Source organism: Bufo bufo, chromosome 4, assembly GCF_905171765.1.
Source record: "Bufo bufo chromosome 4, aBufBuf1.1, whole genome shotgun sequence".
Lineage (NCBI taxonomy): Eukaryota > Metazoa > Chordata > Amphibia > Anura > Bufonidae > Bufo > Bufo bufo.
Window position 1 is genome coordinate 435,256,182 of NC_053392.1, and position 21,026 is coordinate 435,277,207.

Below are 21,026 nucleotides of genomic sequence, written 5' to 3' on the forward strand. Positions count from 1 at the left end.
TAGGATTAGGGACTAGCAGGAGATACTAGATGCTAGCCATGTTCGGTCTGCGACAGCCTTTAATGTGTCCTTGAGATAGCATATACGCTGACCACATCTAGGATCATACGCTGGTGGCGCACTATTAGCTTTGATGAGCTGGCCACTAGATAGTTTTGTTAGTGGGGGTAATGTGATCAGGCTGCTGACAATACGGTGGGGGTGCTATTAGGTGTCCACAGTACATCACGAGCACACCACTGCAGCCCAGATCCACAGGTTTCACTGCCTGGTTATATTTGTTACACACCAGACAGTGTAACCCCTACTAAAAGCCTTTGTTGTAATTTGAGTGGGTTGTGCACCCCAAGATTTTAGAGAAGTTTCACTAATAAAATTTCTTTAGTTTTTAATATTCCCATAGGCTTAGTTACTTAGAATACTGAATAGGGACGTGTACCCTTACACTTATCTGTTAGTTTGTTTTGTTGCATTGCAAGTAGCTGCTAACGGGTTAGGGTTTATGCTTTTACAAGGCACTGTATTTTACACCATGGGGGGGGCCTCTTTATTAAACAGCTGGACTACCCCTTTAAACAATACATGATAGAATAAATGCATCTTTTTATATTTTCTGAGATACCAAACAATGGTTATCCATAAATGCTTTACAGTTTCATAAAACTAAATGGAGCTTTAATCAACACTGGTAATAGATTCATAATTTTAGAGCTTTGAGCCATAGTGACACTACTTACTATAGTGATGTGTACACCTCTATTCTACAGTCTCACTACAGTAGGAGTCTTCCAATGATGCAATGTTATGTTAAATAGATTATACTAAGTAATCCTTAAAAGGGGTGTTCCTGTCTTAAGCATTTATAATATAAATGATGGTCCCACCCACGTTACCCCTTAAGTATGTATGGCTCTCTCCATTAGAGTCTATGGATGTTGCCCAAGTCACAGAATGGGTACCAAGGTATCTCCAAGAAATCTCCCATCTTATGCTATGAATGCTTAAAGAGGACCTGTAATCTCTCCTGACATATCAGTATTAATAACTACTTGCATTCCTCATGTAATACCAATTCTGAAGAATCTATTCTTATGATTCCATGTTGTGCCATTCCTGCTAGAGGTGTATAAATTGCCAGCAGTCTGCAGTAAAGGTATTGTGGTATGTTACCAGTAGTGTGTGTCTGCCCAATAAGTGCTGCCACTGCCAGACTGTACAAGGACACCCCCCCTATGGCAATTCATAAAGTTCTAGTAGAAATAAAGGAATGAAACATCATAGGAACAGATGCTCCAGAATTATTACATGGGGAATGCAAGTAGTTACTACAATAGATATGTCAGGAGAGGTGACAGGTCCCATTTAAGATAGGAATACTGGTTTAACTGATAAATCCGAATAGAAAATAACAGGTTGTACATATAAAAAAAATTATATTGTAAGAACATTTTAGTTAATTGCATATTCATTGGGTATCTGATGAATGTTATGGACACCTCTCCACAAGAAACAGGGACAATGGACCCCAGATCTCAGGACTGATGTCTATCCCAGTGGTCAGACACCTACCAAATACACCTAAAGGCAATATCCTGCAGATATGTCAAAAGCATCTAGTTGGAAAACATCTAACATTTCTTCTTAAAGAGTATTTCAGGAATTATTAAATATCATTTAATATTGCATGATGTTTACATTGTCAGGTAGGCCCACCATGCATGCTTCTGCTATGTTTCCTGAAATACTGTATCAATTCTTTCAGGTGAAGGCAACCTTAGAGCACCTAGTATCTTTCTTTCTGGGGTGTCGAGATAGGCAAAGCAAGTGTGCTGTGAGGATAAGGGTCCATTTACACGTCCACAAAATGGGTCCGCATCCGTTCTGCAATTTTGCGGACCAGCTCATTTTCAATGGGGCAGGAATGTGCTGTCCGCATTTGCGGATACGCCAAAAAATAGAACATGTCCTATTCTTGTCCGCAATTGTGGACAAGAAAAAGGCATTTTCTATGAGAGTGCCGGCGATGTGCGGTCCACAAAATGCGGAACGCACATTGCCGGTGTCAGTGTTTTGCACATCCGCAAAACACATACGGACGTGTGAATGGACCCTAACAATAATAAAATATTGATAGAGGTTTGTTATAAGCCACCTAATATAACCAAGTCCTCATAAAATCTATTACTAAGAGAAATAGATGAGGCGGCAAATCATAATTAGGTAGTTATTATGGGGGACTTCAACTACCCAGATATAGACTAGGACACAAACCTGTAGACCCCATAAAGGAAACAGGTTCTTGGCAATAACCAAAGACCATTACCTTTCCCAACTCGTTCATGATCAGACTAGAGGGACGGTCATACTGGACCTAGTACTAACCAATAGAACTGACAGAGCAACAGATGTGCAGATTGGGGGACAGGCAGGAAACGGTGATAATAAAATAACCACCTTCCAATTGTCATCCAACAGAGTGTTTCTTCAGGGAGGCACAAAAACACCAGACTTCCAAAAAGCACAATATGACCAGCTAAGAATGTCCTCTAGAATAAAAATGCAGCCACAAAATGGAATATTTTTAAAGGTATCCTAAACTACAAACTATAAGAGGTACATACTATATGGGAAGAAAAGGGTAAGGAACAAGAAAACAAAAAACTATGTGGATAAATAGAAATGTAAAGGGAGCAATGAATGACAAAAATAAAGCATTTGAATAGCTAAAACAGGAAGGTAGTGAGAAAGCATTGAAAAACTATAAAGGAAATAAATAGAATATATAAAAGACAGATAAAAGCTTACAAAGTAAAAAGTTTACATCAGAGAGTGTTAGCCCATTGCAGAGAGATGAGGGAGGAGTTGTAGAGAGCGATGAGGAAAAAATAAAGCTATTAAATAATTTTTCCGGCTCCATATTCACTGAGGAAAATGAACTGTCAGGTGAACTGCAGTGTCAAAATAAATTCGCCATTAAAAGTGGCCTGTGACTTAGGAAAAAGTGCAGCGGTGTTAAAAAGATTAAAATAGACAAATCACCCGGTCCATATAGTATACACCCTTGTATACTAAGAGAATTAAGTAGTGTAAGAGACACCCCTTTATTTGATATTTAAGGACTCTATAATGACAAGGAGTGTTCCACAGGATTGACGCTTAGCAATATTCAAAAAGGGGTCAAAAACAGAACTCAAACTATAGGTCAGTAAGTTTAACATCTATTGTGGGTAAACGGTTGGAGGGTTTTCTAAGAGATGCTATTCTGGAATATCTCAATGAAAATAAGTGAATAACTCCATATCAGCACAGCTTCATGAGGGAACGTGTCAAACTAATTTAATTTATTCAGTTTCTTTGAGGAGGTAAGTTCTAGACTTGACCGCAGCAAGACAATGGATGTCATATCTTGACTTCTCCAAAGCATTTGATACTGTCCCACAAAGGGTTAGTGCATAAAACGAGAATGAGGGGAAATGTGTGTATGCGGGTAAGTAACTGGCTCAGTGATAGAAAACAGATGATGTCATTAATGGTACATACTCAGATTGGGTCACTGTCACTAGTGGGGTACCTCAGGGGTCAGTATTGGGCCCTTTTCTCTTCAATATATTTATTAACCCTTTCATGACCAAAGGTCATTGATGCCCCAGTGTCCAGGTCAAGATTTACAAATCTGACATGCGTCACTTTAAGTGGTAATAGCTTTGGAACACTTTTACTTATCCACGCCATTCTGAGATTGTTTTCTCGTGACACATTGTACTTAATGACAGTCATAAATTTGAGTCAATATATATCACCTTTATTTATGAAAAAATCCCAAATTTACCAAAAATAAATAAAAATTAGCAATTTTCTAAATTTCAATTTCTCTGCTTCTAAAAACAGAAAGTGATACCTCAAAATATTTATTACATAACATTCCCCATATGTCTACTTTATGTTGGCATCATTTTGGAAATGTTATTTTATTTTTTTAGGACGTTACAAGGCTTAGAAGTTTAGAAGCAATTCTTAAAATTTTTAAGAAAATTTCCAAAACCCACTTTTTAAGGACTAGTTCAGGTCTGAAGTCACTTTGTGGGGCCTATATAGTAGATACCCCCATAAATGACCCCATTGTAGAAACTAGACCCCTCAAGTTACTTAAAACCAATTTTACAAACGTTATTAACCCTTTAGGTGTTCCACAAGAATTAAAGGAAAATGGAGAGGAAATTTCTAAATTTCACTTTTTAAGCAGATTTTCTATTTTATTACATTTTTTTCTTTAACACATTAAGAATTAACAGCCAAACAAAACTCAATATTTATTACTCTGATTCTGTGGTTTACAGAAACACCCAACATGTGGTCGTAAACTGATGTAACGGCGCACGGCAGGGCGCAGAAGGAAAGGAACACCGTATGGTTTTTGGAAGGCAGATTTTGCTGGATTGGTTTTCTGAACGCCATATGTTTTTTATTTTTCTACCGATCGTCTTGTGCAGGGGCTCATTTTTTGAAGAAAGAGTTGGTTTTTATTGGTACCATTTTTGGGTACATAGGATTTTTTGATCATTCATTATTACACTTTATGGGACAAGGTGGCCAAAAAATTGGCTATTTTGGAACCTTTTTTTTTCTTTTTTTTTTTTTACAGCGTTCATCTGAGGGGTTAGGTCATGTGACAGTTTTATAGAGCAGATCGTTACGGACGTGGCAATACCCAATATGTATACTTTTTCTTATTTATTTAAGTTTTACACAATAATAGCATTTCTGAAACCAAAAAAATGATGTTTTAGTGTCTCTATAGTCTGAGAGCCATAGCTTTTTTATTTTTTGGGCGATTGTCTTAAATATGGGCTTTTTTTGCGGGATGAGGTAACGGTTTGATTGGTACTATTTTGGGGTATATACGCCTTTTTTGATCACTTGCTGTTGCACTTTTTGTGATGTAAGGTGACAAAAATGGCTTATTTTTTTACACAGTTTTTATTTTTTATGGTGTTTATTGGACGGGGTTGATGATGTGATATATTTATAGAGATGGTCGCTACGGACGCGGTGACACCTAATATGTGTGGTTTTTGTTATATTTTTTTTTTATAGGAAAAGGATTTTTTTTTTTTCTACATTTTTATTTATTTATTTTTACTTTTATTATTTTCAATTTTTTTTTTTTATCAGTTCCCTCTTGGATCTTGAAGATCCAGAGGGGGTTATGGTTGTACTATACTTTGCAATGCTTTTGCATTGCAAAGTATAATACAATCAGATGCCTGTAGGTGGCAGCACCGGACGCCTATGCCATGGCAACCGGACGCCTTTGCAAAGCGTCCGGTTGCCATGGCAACCATCGGGCGCTGCGATCGCAGCAGCCCTGATGGTTGAGAGAGAGGGAGCCTCCTCCCTCTATTAACCCCATGGATGCCGCTACTGCGGCATCTATGCGGTTACAGCAGTGTCAGCATAGAGCTGACACACGCTGCTGATGGCGGCGGCTCAGGAATGGAGCCGCCGCCATCACACACAGAAGGGGGACCGCATCGGGGGCAGCATTTTACTTATAACAGATCGGGGCAGGAGGGGGCGGACGCATCGGGGGCAGGGGGCAGCATTTTACTTGTTACAGATCGGGGCAGGAGGGGGCGGACGCATCGGGGGCAGCATTTTATTTATTACAGATCGGGGCAGGAGGGGGCGGACCGCATCGGGGGCAGGGTAAGAAGAAGGACAAGAAGGGGGCACAGATCGGGGGCTTCAGGACACATTACCGATTTCAGGCTGTGATCTGCAGAGCGCAGATCAGAGCCTGAAACCGGCATTTTAACACTGCCGCCATCCGATTGGTTAGTCTGCACAGACTAACCAATCGGATCGATTGCCGGCAAGGGGCCACTCTGATTGGCCCCTTGCTGGCATTACTAGACTGTATGCTGTCCGTGACAGCAGCAGGACTCGGGCAGAAGCTTTAATCCAAGCGCTTTGCAGCGCTTGGATTAAAGAGCTGGCTTGACGTCTATACACGTGATAGCTGCACGGGGTATGTGCAGCTATCACGTATATATACAGATTGCGGTCGTGAAGAGGTTAATGATCTTATAGAACAGTGGCACAGTAAAATATAAATTTTTGCAAATAAACAAACACTAAACTGTGTAAAGTTATTAACACGGAAGAAGACAATAGACTACTACAGATAGATTGGAGGCTTGGGCAGAGAAGTGGCAGATGAGGTTTAACAGTCACAAATGTAAGGTTATGCACATGGGTAGAAAAAAAAATACAAGTCACCAGTCCCTACTAAATAGTAAAACACTGGGTAACAGACATGGAAAAATGACTTAGGAATTTTAGAGGACAGCAAACATAACCGTAGAAACCATCATGGGGTGCATCAAAAGGGAATAGATGCTCGTGATGAGAACATAGTCCTGCCACTTTACAAATGACTGTCAGACCACACATTGAGTATTGTGTACAGTTCTGAGCTCCTGTGAACAAGATAGGCAAAGTAATAACTGCAAAGGGTGGACTACAGTATCCAGAAAGATTGTAAAATTTAGGGTTATTCAATTTAAAAAAAAGATGACTAAGGGGAGATCTAATAACTACATATAAATACACTGCTCAAAAAAATAAAGGGAACACTTAAACACCACAATGTAACTCCAAGTCAATCACACTTCTGTGAAATCAAACTGTCCACTTAGGAAGCAACACTGAGTGACAATCAATTTCACATGCTGTTGTGCAAATGGGATAGACAACAGGTGGAAATTATAGGCAATTAGCAAGACACCCCCAATAAAGGAGTGGTTCTGCAGGTGGTGACCACAGAACACTTCTCAGTTCCTATGCTTCCTGGCTGATGTTTTGGTCACTTTTGAATGCTGGCGGTGCTTTCACTCTAGTGGTAGCATGAGACGGAGTCTACAACCCACAAGTGGCTCAGGTAGTTCAGCTTATCCAGGATGGCACATCAATGCGAGCTGTGGCAAGAAGGTTTGCTGTGTCTGTCAGCGTAGTGTCCAGAGCATGGAGGCGCTACCAGGAGACAGGCCAGTACATCAGGAGACGTGGAGGAAGCCGTAGGAGGGCAACAACCCAGCAGCAGGACCGCTACCTCCGCCTTTGTGCAAGGAGGAACAGGAGGAGCACTGCAAAATGACCTCCAGCAGGCAACAAATGTGCATGTCTGCTCAAACGGTCAGAAACAGACTCCATGAGGGTGATATGAGGGCCCGGCGTCCACAGGTGGGGGTTGTGCTTACAGCCCAACACTGTTCAGGACGTTTGGCATTTGCCAGAGAACACCAAGATTGGCAAATTCGCCAATGGCGCCCTGTGCTCTTCACAGATGAAAGCAGGTTTACACTGAGCACATGTGACAGAGTCTTGAGACGCCGTGGAGAACGTTCTGCTGCCTGCAACATCCTCCATCATGACCGGTTTGGCATTGGGTCAGTAATGGTGTGGGGTGGCATTTCTTTGGAGGTTCGCACAGCCCTCCATGTGCTCGCCAGAGGTAGCCTGACTGCCATTAGGTACCGAGAGGAGATCCTCAGACCCCTTGTGAGACCATATGCTGGTGCGGTTGGCCCTGGGTTCCTCCTAATGCAAGACAATGCTAGACCTCATGTGGCTGGAGTGTGTCAGCAGTTCCTGCAAGACGAAGGCATTGATGCTATGGACTGGCCCGCCCGTTCCCCAGACCTGAATCCAATTGAGCACATCTGGGACATCATGTCTCGCTCTATCCACCAACGTGACATTGCACCACAGACTGTCCAGGAGTTGGCAGATGCTTTAGTCCAGGTCTGGGAGGAGATCCCTCAGGAGACCGTCCGCCACGTCATCAGGAGCATGCACAGGCGTTGTAGGGAGGTCATACAGGCACGTGGAGGCCACACACACTACTGAGCCTCATTTTGACTTGTTTTAAGGACAATACATCAAAGTTGGATCAGCCTGTAGTGTGTTTTTCCACTTTAATTTTGAGTGTGACTCCAAATCCAGACCTCCATGGGTTGAAAAATTGATTTCCATTTTTTTATTTTTGTGTGATTTTGTTGTCAGCACATTCAACTATGTAAAGAACAATGTATTTCAGAAGAATATTTAATTAATTCAGATCTAGGATGTGTTATTTTTGTGTTCCCTTTATTTTTTTGATCAGTGTATATCAGGGGCAGTACAGAGATTTCTCCCATCATCCACTTATCCCCAGGACTGTGACGAGCGGACATCCTCTGTATCTAGAGGAAAGAAGGTTTTTACACAAACACAGAAGAGGATTCTTTACAGTAAGAGCAGTGAGACTATGGAACTCTCTGCCTGAGGTGTTGGTGAATTCACTAAAAGTTCGAGGAGCCTGGATGTATTTCTGGAGTGTAATAATATTACAGATTACAGTTACAAGAATTCTGGAGAAGGGTTGATGATCCAGGGAGTTATTCGGATTGCCAAATTGGAGTCAGGAAGGAATTTTCCCCCCTAAAATGAGGAAAATTGGCTTCCACCTCATGGGGTTTATTGCCCTCCTCTGGATTAGCAATGCAGGTCAAGGCTGAACTAGATGGACCGAAGTCTTTTCAGCCTTATAAACTATGTAATCTGTATAGCACGGGACCTCTAAATAAAGCCACAAACATCATTAGTCAAATATACAGTAGAATCATTACGGTTTGTACTCAATCCGACCTACTATAAGGAGACAGTGGTTTTCCGGGATTTTGATGACCTATCCTCAGGACAGGTCCGCTGCCAATCAACTGGTTGGAGAAGTCTGCGCTCCGTGCAAGTGCAGCCTTCCTTTCACTCTTTACCTGCTCTCCGTTGACATCGTAGCAGCAAGCAGGTGTAATTACAGGCCCACTTATTCACTTCAATGGGCCTGTTCCTTCCTATTCAAGTGTATAAGACTTCTCTTCAACCAGCTGATCGGCGGCGGTCCCGGGTGACCCTCGCCGTTATGATATCATTACTTATCCTGAGGATAGGTTACCAGTAATAAAATCCCAGAAAAGCTATTCCTCCCTACCATCATATACACATGGTGCCTTGTCTTCCGGGAGAATAAGGCCCTATCCTCTACCCCTGCAACCCCCTCTCGACATCATCTGTTGGCACAGCCCAGTACATATAAGACTGTTGGCTGGTCTCATCAAAATAGGCATGTTTAACAGGTAAGCAGTGTAGGACAGCACAGCCCACTGAGAAGATCTGGATGCCCAAGTACAATATGAGGGCTGGTTCTCAGTCCCACTGTATGGGTCTCCTAAGTTGGCTCCTGTATGTATATACTTATATCACCTACTCATAAACCATGACCAGTCAGAGATTATTCAAAGATGTACAGTTTTATAACAATGCCTTTATTTAAAACACTGTATTCTGTCAAAAAATGTACATGACTATTCCTCAAACTGAGTCATTTACAAGAAACCTTTAACTACAAATCTTACTTCAATATGTAAATTGAATATGCAAAGGAAAACGCTTATCGATGTTTATAGAATTCACCAGAGACTTAAGAAAACAGAAGGTTACTTTATTTGATGTCTTAGCACATATTTGGGAAGAAAGTGTGATGGCATATATCATACCTAAAAACTTTTACAAGTGACTAACTTGATGCATTGTCATTTAACAACAAAAGCCCTTTATTATCAGAAAGAAAAAATAGGTACAATGTACTAAAAAAATAAAAATGAAAATGTGCCTTTTCCCAATTCTCTTAAATTTAAAGGGAATCTGTCACCTGCTTTTATCATTTTAAGCTGTCACCATCGCTATGTTCACTAAAGTACCTTATTTCCAGCAGTCTTCTTTTTACTTGATTTCGTTTTGTCCTTTTGATATAAAAGCGCTTTTTATGATATGCTAATGAGGGTCCAAGGTGCCCAGAGGGGCGTTTTTTCCCCTCTCTGGTGCCCAGTGACGCCCCCCTGCAGTGCTCAAAAACGCCTCCCGATTCTGAAATAACCTCCCACAGCCCTGGCAAACGGTTCCGCCCCCTCCCCATGTTATAGTCTACCTTCTAGAAATGCCCCGTCCTCCTTCCTGTCGGCGGCCAGAAAACTCGCGCAGGCGCAGTACCGCCTGCGCGATCATCAACCTCCTGAGGGCAACAGCCTCAAAAGTCTCACTGGGCATGCGCCGAGCCCAGTGATGTAACCTGAGCACTGTTGCCCTGAGGAGGTTGATGATCGCGCAGGCCGCAGGCGGTACTGCACCTTCGCGAGTTTTCTGGCCGCCGACAGGAAGAAGGACGGGACATTTCTAGAAGGTAGACTGACATGGGGAGGGGGTGGAACCGTTTGCCGGGGCTGTGGGAGGTTATTTCAGAATCAGGAGGCGTTCTTGGGCACTGCAGGGGGGCGTCACTGGGCACCGGAGAGGGAAAAAAACGCCCCTCTGGGCACCTTGGACCCTCATTAGCATATCATGAAAAGCGCTTTTATATCAAAAGGACAAAACGAAGTAAAAAGAAGACTGCTGGAAATAAGGTACTTTAGTGAACATAGCGATGGTGATAGCTTAAAATGCTAAAAGTATCTGACAGATTCCCTTTAACCAAATAACCTAAAAAGGAAAAAAAACATGTATATCCATACCAAACGAACAATGCGGCACTGTATCTTGGGAAATGGACATAATTGGAACATGACCTTGCCATTCTTGGAACACCGTGCAGGTTGTTTTGATATTTAGAACAAAGATGCTTGGCAAATGGCTGAAAGATGTTCCAGAAAATTAACTTTTGAAATCCACTGGATTTGCACTGGTTAGGAAGAATCCAAAATAGTATTAACGTATACATATGGAGAATCCGACAAGCAGATGAACGCACTGCGACCAGAACACAGATATCCTGCTGTGTTCCCTTATTTACAGGACATTCCAGCCATTTCTACAAATCCATCTGAGTAACTCATGAAAATATTTTTTTTATATGAGGCAGAATGAGGTAATTAAAAAAAAAAAAAAAAGTTAACCATTTTGGTAAAATGGAGATAACTGCCGAAATAACTTTTTGCCACTGTGTTACTGTACAGTGGGCATATTTCATAATCAGAGTTCAATCTTATCACAGGGTTTGACCTTTGTGCATTAAGTTTGATGGGTAGTGTCAGAGTTGGTCAGACAGAGCTGAGCTTTACAAGACCACGCACAGAGTCTTCATGCAAAGAGTCTTGACTGACAAGGTTTAGGACATGCATGGTATGGCTGTGAGTCACAGGGCTGTTTGCTGGCAGCATTCCTGGTGGTGATGGTGCTTCATCTGGTGTTAGGAACTGATGGTTTCCAATGTCCTCTTTTAAGGGTATCATGTCTGTTAAAACAGCTTCTGAGTTCAGATTTGGCATTGAAGATGGTGGTGTTGGCTGGCCAAGCGCTAAAGGAGCACATGGTGCATTTATGGTAGTCTTCCCAGGCAGTGGTGGCTCATCAGTCGTTATTGTAGGCTCAGTCTGCAGAAGTGGTGTGGCTGCAGCCTGCAAAACGAATTTGGTGCTCTGAATGCACTGGTCTTGGTCACACTGCAGAACGGAGGGGTATGGAGGAATACAAATATGAAAATAAAGGGCATTTCAAAGAAAACAAAAATAAAGAAGGGCAGATGTGAAGGTAGGCAAATCAAAAGGGAGAATAAAAGGTATGAAGAGAAAATACAGAAGAGTTAGAATTAGCTTTCAAAAGACATACAATATTGGTTCTTAAGGCAATGCTGGGATCAATCTAGTGTTACTGAAACATTAAAAGAAGACCTAAACCTTTGCTAAAACTACAAATGTGCTACAGCCCTTCTCGGAGTGCTCTAAGCCTTCTCATTTCAGTCTTTCCAGAGTATGGATTCCTACTCTGCATACTGGAAAAGCAGAGCAGATGAAATGTGAAGGTGCAAAGTGCTACAAGAAGCGCTGTTGCAACTTTGTGGTTTTAGAAAAGGTTCAGATTCTATTTTACGGATTTAAAAGGGTTGTCCCATGACAACAACTTATCCCCTATCCATAGGACAGGAGATAAGTGTCTGATGGACGGTGGACTGATTGCTGGGGCCCTGCCATTCACTAGAAGTGGGACAGTGTTTCCTCATGTGAAGAGTGGCACACACGCGTGTGCTTCCGCTCCATTCAACTCTACTGGGTTGCCAGAGATACAAGCCTGTGGAGAGGGGATACAATGTTGCACTAGGACATACCCTTTAAGGCAGTGCAACTATTAGGCTGGGTTCACACTTGAGCGTTTTACAGCGCGTTCAAACGCGCTTTAAAACGCTCAACACATGAAAACCAATGCTTCCCTATGGCCCTGGTTCTCACTTGAGCGTTTTACAGCGCATTTGAACGCGCTGAAAAACGCGCTGAAAAACGCCCTACGCTCAAACAAGTTCTTGAGCTTCTTTGGGGCGTTTTGACGCGCGTTTGTGGCCATAGGACACTGCAGTCAATCACACAAACGCGCGTCAAACGCGCGTTTACTATTGCAAAAAACAAGCATAAAAACGTGCGACAAAAACGCGCGTTAAACGCGCATATCAAATACGCTCAGGTCTGAACCCAGCCTTAGTGCCGACATCTGCGCTAATATTCCCTGTGTTCTGCTCCATTATAGGAGCAGAAGAATAAAAATAACAGAAGTGCTTGATCTGTCAAATGAGCATGAATGGTGGCAGACACAGCCCATGGACTATTTGTGTCCAGCTCAGCATTTTACCAGATAATCAAGGCATCTTAACAGAGCCTCCAATGCAGATCTGAAGACAGCCCAAGATAAAAGACTCCCAGCTTACACACCAGTTAGGTGTTCCCAAGATCCTGATTTAAGATCCACCAAAATTATTATTCACAAAAAGGCCCGATTCACATATTGCAGATTCAGATACGTATTAGGCTACTTTCACACTAGCGTTCGGGGCTCCGCTTGTGAGTTCCGTTTGAAGGCTCTCACAAGCGGCCCCGAACGGATCCGTCCAGCCCTAATGCATTCTGAATGGATGCGGATCCGCTCAGAATGCATCAGTCTGGCTCAGTTTGTCCTCCGCTCCGCTCAGCAGGCGGACACCTGAACGCAGCTTGCAGCGTTCAGGTGTCCGCCTGCCCGTGCGGAGGCAAACGGATCCATCCAGACTTACAATGTAAGTCAATGGGGACGGATCCGTTTGAAGTTGACACAGTATGGCTCAATTTTCAAACGGATCCGTCCCCCATTGACTTTCAATGTAAAGTCAAAACGGATCCGTTTGCATTTTGTTCATGGTAATGCAAACGGATCCGTTCTGAACGGATCTAAGCGTTTGCATTATAGGTGCGGATCCGTCTGTGCAGATACCAGACGGATCCGCACCTAACGCAAGTGTGAAAGTAGTCTTAAGCACCAGTATTTGAAAGCCAAAGTGTACGGTATATTCAGACATGGCAAAATTATTGCTGAATATCAGTTCCATTTATCTGAATGAGGTTGGTTTGGAGGCAAGTAAATGTAACAAATGTGTGAATATATTAAACCAAAGCGGAATCCCTAGCACAAGGGAAATATCAAGATATAGACCTGTTCTGTGTATCCACTTCTGATGGCAAATACGGTTGTAAACTGTAATGTGTGAGACTCAAATGTCTATACCATGGTTACATTTAAGTGTTCATAGTAAAGCCACAACACCTGGATCCCAACGGTTCAAAGTGAACCATACCTAGATCTTCATAGTTCACTTGAACCGTAGATCCAATATGAACACTAAAATGTGGCTGCAATACAGCAGTCTGAACGCAGCCGCTCAGCTTTGACTGTGTACTTACTAATAAATATAAAAAATAATCATAGGCATATATAAATTAAATGAGCACTCTTAAAGGCGCCCACCCACCTAGCATTTCAGCGTCCCCCTCCCCTGCTGCTTAAATCTCACATCACTCAGTACAAGGGCAAAGAGGGTGATGATATAAGTTAAACTCAAGGGTTTAACTGTCCAGATTTTTTTTTTTATAATTTTTTTTTATTTAGGACTACTGTCTAGAAGTGTATTCAGTGCACCCCAAGACAGAACAGAAAAACAATGTATGCTTTTGTTAACACTGAATGTCACAATAATACATAACCAACTATTAAAGAAGCCATTTATAATATTAATTAAAAAAATAAAAATAAAAAGTAGGAGCTATAGCAGCAGCGTCTTCTGTAAGCACTTGGGAAAATGGTGCAAGCTTTTTGGAAATTTCTATGAAGGGAGATGTAAATTTATGTTTTTTAGGACAGACATTTTATACACCGGCCTTAACCTGTAAAGATGAAAGCTGTCCATGTGCCAGAACTGAAATCTATGCCTGCTAGGTGTGTACATACTGATAACTGCTAGGACAAGCACCACCCACTGTTTTTGCAAGCGTGGGCTATGACCTCAAAGTTATAAACAAAAGAAGCTTGCATCAAGATGTGTGGTTTTTTTGAAGACAGAAAATTGGAGTATTGAGTTTAGTATTTTTGCCACTTCCTTTTTAGACCACATCCATTGCAGCAGACTTTGAAAACCCTGAGATACCTAGCAGTACTACTGAATATAATGTAAGATACAGTGTAAAGGAAGCCTTACATATTCTGTCAAAAACGGTGGACAGAAAAATCCTGTCTGCAGAAATTATTTTCTCTGCTAAAAAAAAAAAAGCCGGCTCCCGAACAGAACTCCTTTAGGCCTCTTTCACACGAGCGTGACTGATTGGCTCCGGATGCGTTCAGTGAAACTCGCACCATTTTGCAAGCAAGTCCAGTCAGTTTTGTCTGCAACTGCGTGCAGTTTTTTCCACGCAAGTGCAATGCGTTTTTCACGTACATGATAAAAAACTGAAGGTTTACAAACAACATCTCGTAGCAACCATGAGTTAAAAACTCATCTCATCTGCACTTGCTTCTGGATGCAATGCGTTTTTCACTACGCCACATTCACTTCTATGGGGCCAGGGCTGCATGAAAAACGCAGAATATAAAACATGCTGCGATTTTTCATGCAAAGTAGAACTGATGTGTGCATTCCCGTCATGTATTGCCACCGCGCGGAAAACTTGCTTGTGTGAAACGGGGCCTAAAAGTTACTAGGATGAGTTTGGCTCCATTCAGGTCAGTTATGAGCTGAATCCGGCATCTGTTATTTTCGCTTTTCTGCTCCTATAACGGAGCAGAGTAATGGAAACAACAAAGCTGATGTTACAATTTGGTGTTTACTGAAACAAGTGTCAGGAGAGAAGACAGGTCTTTAAGTAGAGCAACAGTCCAAAACTACATAGACCGGCTAATAAGATTTCTTCTAAAACCACTGTATAGGGCTTTATAGTACCAATTCATTTGTAAAATCTTACATTAATACTAGAAGTACCACAAAATGATAAATTGTTACCCAGCAATCAATTTGCCTGCCTGGCACAGATTCTCACATCACAGTATAAATAGGTGAAAGAGCATCGGGTCTTTCCAGCTCTAAGCTAATGATCTGTCAGCTGAAAGAAATTGCTGAAGCCATTCTCCGACACGGCTTGCAGCAACACAAAAATGAACTTATCTTGCTGTATTGGCATTGATTGGTTTTGTTCGGTGACAAATAGCAGGCAAAATATACTTTAGAGCTGATGTCCATGCTTGCAGCATACTAATTCAACCATCACATTAAGTGTACGAGCACACGAGAGTATTCAGACCAAGAAAAACACTTCATGTAATAGATGCATTTCCTGGACCAAACACTGCTCCTCTGACCTCCACTCACAGCATCATGATTTATGATGCTGCGAGTTCCTGCCTGTCCATTGCTGTACTCATGGCATTATATGAGGAAATGCGGCTGTCACATAAGCGTATTTCCCAACTGAACATAACTGTGTGAAATTAGCTTAGCATTTTTTTTAATATATGGTTTTCCCAGTTGTAACAGGGATATATTAAAAGGTAGTGCAGCAAGTGGAAAACGTCTAAATTATAACCATGTGTCCAATAAAGATATTGTAGAATAAATCAGAAAGAATAATTTTCTGCCGTCATTTAGTTTAAAAAAGGACCATTTACCATCTTGGGAAACCCATTTAGTAATAGGAGACCAAAATATAAACTCTCTCTCAATATAATTAGAAAAATTAAGAAAACGGAAAATGTGAACAAGGTGTTAAGGTGTTCTCCAATATAACTAAAAAGTTAATGGCAGGCAGCAAAATCAAAGTGACAAAAAAACAAAAAACACCATCACTTATGAATGTTTCAGCTCCACAGCTTCCATCTTACTAGGGACCATAAGTGGTGGCATGTCATTCTTGGTCACATGGCTGCTGCAGTCAGAGGACTCATAGGTCACCTTTTCAAGGACAGCACGTCACTGCCATTGACATGCCTTTCTTGCACGCATAATTACTCACTGCAGAAGTCATGTGATCAAAAATGGGACCTTCATCACTTCCGGTTGGGTGGAGACAAGGGCTGTGGTGCTGGAACAGAAAAGTGATGAAAATATAAATGATTTTTTATGAACTGAAAGGGAGTTCAGCTGCAGTAAACTGGCATGGCCACTACACTTTGAATGGACCTTCCCAATCAGAGTTTCAGTTCCAGTGCCATAGGCTGAAGGAAACTGCTGATCGGTGGGGGAGCAAGGTGTCAGAACGCCCCTGATTTGAAACTGATGATCTCTTCTAAAGATAGGTCATGAATACATGGAGCCAGTATATTAGAGAATGGAGTACCGCACACTGCTTTGCACTTCCTGTTACCAGCAAAGACCCAACAGTCATCCAACAGTAGTATAAATATGCAGCACATGGAATATTCTTTGCAAATTAAAGGCAATTTTATTTAGTGGCTTTCACGATCCAGTTTATAGGAAATTAAATGCTGCGTAACCACTATCCATATATGAGCCGGACGTTTTGGTCCTTAGGGACCTTCTTCAGTGGCTTGGGGTTTCTGTGGTCAGGGATGAAGGCATATCAGGATTGTCCAGCTCATATATGGATAGAGGTTACGCAGCATTTAATTTTCTATAAACTGGATCATGAACCTCTTAATAAAATTACCTTTAAATTGCAAAGAATATTCTGTGTGCCTCATATTTATACTACCATCAATACATGAAGCATGAAAATTCCCTTTAAACAGTAAGTTCTGTGTATCTCAGTGGCAGGCAGGTGACTAATTTCAGAGACTCACTACTTTATGGCGCTGAAAGATGCTGTGGATAGTGGAATCACCTAAACTGGAAGTTCTGCCCAGACTCCTGTAGAGGTATACATACTGGATGAGCGGGCTAATGATTTATCAAACTAAACAGAAAGCCTATTTCTGCCTACAGGTCTTTAAAGGGAATCTGTCACCGGTTTCTGCTGCTAGGTTCTAACAGCTCCAGCACATGCCATGCCAATGAGTCCTGATATTCATGAGCTCACGGCTCTCCACACCCTCCTGCCTCTGACTTACAGTTTTTCCCCATATGAATAAGAGGCAGAAGGGTGGGGAGAGCCAGGAGCTCATGAATATGGGGACTCATTGGCATGCACTGGAGATATTCAATACCAGATTTTGGCAACAAATTTGCCAAGGAAACCTGTCACTAGTTTATCTTGCCCATAGTTCTGAGTTGGACACCAAAAAAAAACGGTGACAGATTACTCTTAATTTCTCTAGTGTAATTTAGAAACTGAAGACTAAGGGCTCTTTCCCACTTGCGGCATAGAGTTCCGTCGTCGGGGCTCTATGCCGGAAGAATCCTGATCAGGATTATCCCAATGCATTCTGAATGGAGAGAAATCCGTTCAGGATGCATCAGGATGTCTTCAGTTCCGGACCGGAACGTTTTTTGGCCGGAGAAAATACCGCAGCATGCTGCGCTTTTTGCTCCGGTCAAAAATCCTTAACACTTGCCGCAAGGCCGGATCCGGAATTAATGCCCATTGAAAGGCATTAATCCGGATCCGGCCTTAAGCTAAACGTCGTTTCGGCGCATTACCGGATCAGACGTTTAGCTTTTTCTGAATGGTTACCATGGCTGCCAGGACACTAAAGTCCTGTTTGCCATGGTAAAGTGTAGTGGGGAAGCAGTATACTTACTGTCCGTGCGGTTCCCGGGGCGCTCCAGAATGACGTCAGGGCGCCCCACGAGCATGGATGACATGATCGCATGGATCACGTCATCCATGCGCATGTGGCGCCCTGACGTCATTCTGGAGCGCCCCGGGAGCCGCACGGACGGTAAGTATACTGCTCCCCTGCTCCCCACTACTACTATGGCAGCCAGGACTTTAATAGCGTCCTGGGTGCCATAGTAACACTGAACGCATTTTGAAGACGGATCTGTCTTAAAATGCTTTCAGTTCACTTGCGGTGTTACGGATCCGGCGGGCACCTCCGGCAAATGGAGTGCACGACGGATCCGGACAACGCAAGTGTGAAAGAGGCCTAAAATGTCAATGTGTTGTATCAAATGAAGGGGGAAGAAAAAAAAGAAAGAAAAAGACATTGTCCACCCCACACAACTTTGTTCTGTTGCTGCTAAGAAACACTTAACAAAATGAACATAAGGATCTTCATACACATTGTAAACTCTAACTCCACTTTGAGGAAGATTCCCATTTTAAGTGGGAATAGAAAAATAAGTCATCTGATCAACTCTATGACCATAATGTACACATTAAGATTTAAGGTCATCTTAAGCTGTAAATAAAATTATTTATATTGTAATAAAATTAATACTGCGGATGGGGCGCAAGAATCTTCTAAAGACATACATTATCCCGAAAATATTATATACACTCACAATGATACCAGTCAGCTTCTTCAGCTCTATTCGATCTATGTTCTCTAAATTTGTCTGGAAAAGAGGCAGGCCCAGATTGCCCTACACTCTGCTGATAAAACAGACTTATGGGGGAATGGGCCTACCTGACATCGCATCTTATTATAAAGCTATACATTTAAACAGATGGTTGGAGCTGATCAAGCCTAGCAAACCATTGGATTTGGAGATTATGGCACAACATTCTCTAGGCTCCTCATTGCAGAAAACCCTATGGTGGCCGACAGCAGGCACTCCTAGACGCGCAGACCTTGACCCACTACTGAAATTCCATATGTCAAGTCTGGTTATCCTTGAAGGATGCTCCGACACTCTCCCTGTCTCCATAGCTCCCCTCGAGCCTACTCCCTATTGTTGTAACTAGCATCAACTCGTCTTATGCGGATTTTTGGAAACAGCTTAGAGATATCGCTATTATTGATCTCTTCCATTCTAATGTGATGCCATCACAAGAAACACTACAAAATATATTGCAGCATGCACCCTCTAACTCACTTCATATAGCACATTTCAAGAGAGTAGCAGAGAGGTTCCTACAGGCCTTTTCCTTTAAAAGACAACGTACGACATTTGAAACCATTTTATCAGTAGGTCTACCAGCACAGAGGAAAGTAAGCAAACTCTACTCTCCACTTATCGCCCCACAAGCTTGTTTTAAATCAGCATTCCTCTACTCCTGGGAGAGGGAGCTAAACATTACACTAACAGATGAGGAGATAAAAGCTATTCTTCGTACATCACATGGTTTCTCGACATGCACCAGGTTACAAGAGAACCATTACAAAACTACTAACCCAGTGGTACAGAACCCCAGACTAGCTCTATACACACAATCTATCGCAATCCAGGGAATGCTGGAGATTTGAGACACATGTTCGCTCCTTGTCCCATATATGGTATGAGTGCCTCACTTATTACCGCATATTGGAAACTGATTGAGGAAACTATCCAAAAGGTCTGCTCAGCCTCCTTCACCCTCAAACTTGATCAAATTGTCTTGGCAAGGCCAAGCCCATCCTACCTACCAAAGAAAAACCTATTCACTCATATTAGCAGCGGCTAAAAGCCCTCATACCTATTCACTGGCTCAGTAAAGAGCCTCCGTCATTCCAGGAATGGCTCTCAAAAACGAACCAAATCAGCCTTTTTGAAGAGCTAACAGAACCAATGATAGGTATATTAAACTATGGGCACCATGGAAGCAGTTTCAGGCTCAAAGGCAACAGGAAAACTCCTAAAACACTTTATGTGTGCAAGAAGACATTTTAAATATGCTATGTTGGTAACTCAGATACCTTATGGATATCCATCTATCCTCTCCCCCCCCCACCCTTTTTTCTTTCCCCCTCTCTCAGTTCTTGGCTTCTTCATGTCGTGGCCCTCATCCTCTTCGAAGGAGGGGAAGACATGGAGACGCTAGGATAATGTATGATCTACATGTAAACTAAGTACAACGTTTATACCTGTTTTATGACAAAATTGTAAAGTTTTCACATGTTTTTGTGACAAAATCGTACACATGCTACAAAATGTCACTGATTGTAAGTGTGCATTATCTTAATGAAAAATAAAGAATACAAAAATAAATTAATACTGCATGTTCATTATAAGTGAAAATACAATAATTCTACAGGTTCACAAAACTGAGAAAAAAGTGGGAAGATGTGTGCTAGGCTAAAGAAATCAGAGCAGGTCTGCATGCTCACGTAAAGGATATGAAATCCACAAGTACAGCAGCACATCTGTGTGGTCACACAATCCTGTCGGCCTTTTTATTATGTTATTTGCTTTGTTTCTTGACACTTAGCAATTTTGGGATTCGGAACATGTGTTGTATAGTTGTAAAATGGCACAGCATCCCAGGATGGCCTGCCAGTCAATACAATAGCCCCATCAGATGAAGCACACTATCTTAGACTGCTCTCCGGCTGCAGTAGTTAGCTGTACTATAGATTCAAGTCTAAAACCCTTTAAAACGAGATCCAGCACGTAACGCTCAGCTTTTCTGAAAGACTTAATACTTAGCTTATCTTACCATATTGCTCTGGGATTGAGTAGAACCATACATAGTCAATCCATTGGATGGTGTGACTGATTGTGCCATATCAGCTTGCACAATTCCTCTGCGGTCAATTAAGCTTAAAACAAAGAATAAGAAAATAATTATATAGACAAAACTGTGATAAAAAGAGGCTGTGCTTCTGTGACAAAT

The 21,026-nt window shown here is 42.0% G+C and overlaps 1 protein-coding gene across 3 annotated transcripts in view; it reads right to left on the reverse strand.

The window, feature by feature from the left end:
• ZDHHC14 (zinc finger DHHC-type palmitoyltransferase 14) overlaps positions 1 to 21,026 on the reverse strand; it is a 208,421-nt gene that overhangs the window by 38,727 nt on the left and 148,668 nt on the right. Inside the window, exons 9-10 of one of the 3 annotated variants that reach the window (XM_040429367.1) lie at positions 20,850 to 20,952; positions 10,940 to 11,486 (exon numbers count right to left, since the gene is read on the reverse strand). In XM_040429367.1, the coding sequence (XP_040285301.1) occupies positions 11,130 to 11,486; positions 20,850 to 20,952 (460 nt within the window). In that variant the 3' untranslated portion in view covers positions 10,940 to 11,129. Of the gene's footprint in view, positions 1 to 10,939; positions 11,532 to 20,849; positions 20,953 to 21,026 lie in introns of those variants that run through there. The other 2 variants (XM_040429366.1, XM_040429368.1) reach the window with 2 other exon arrangements.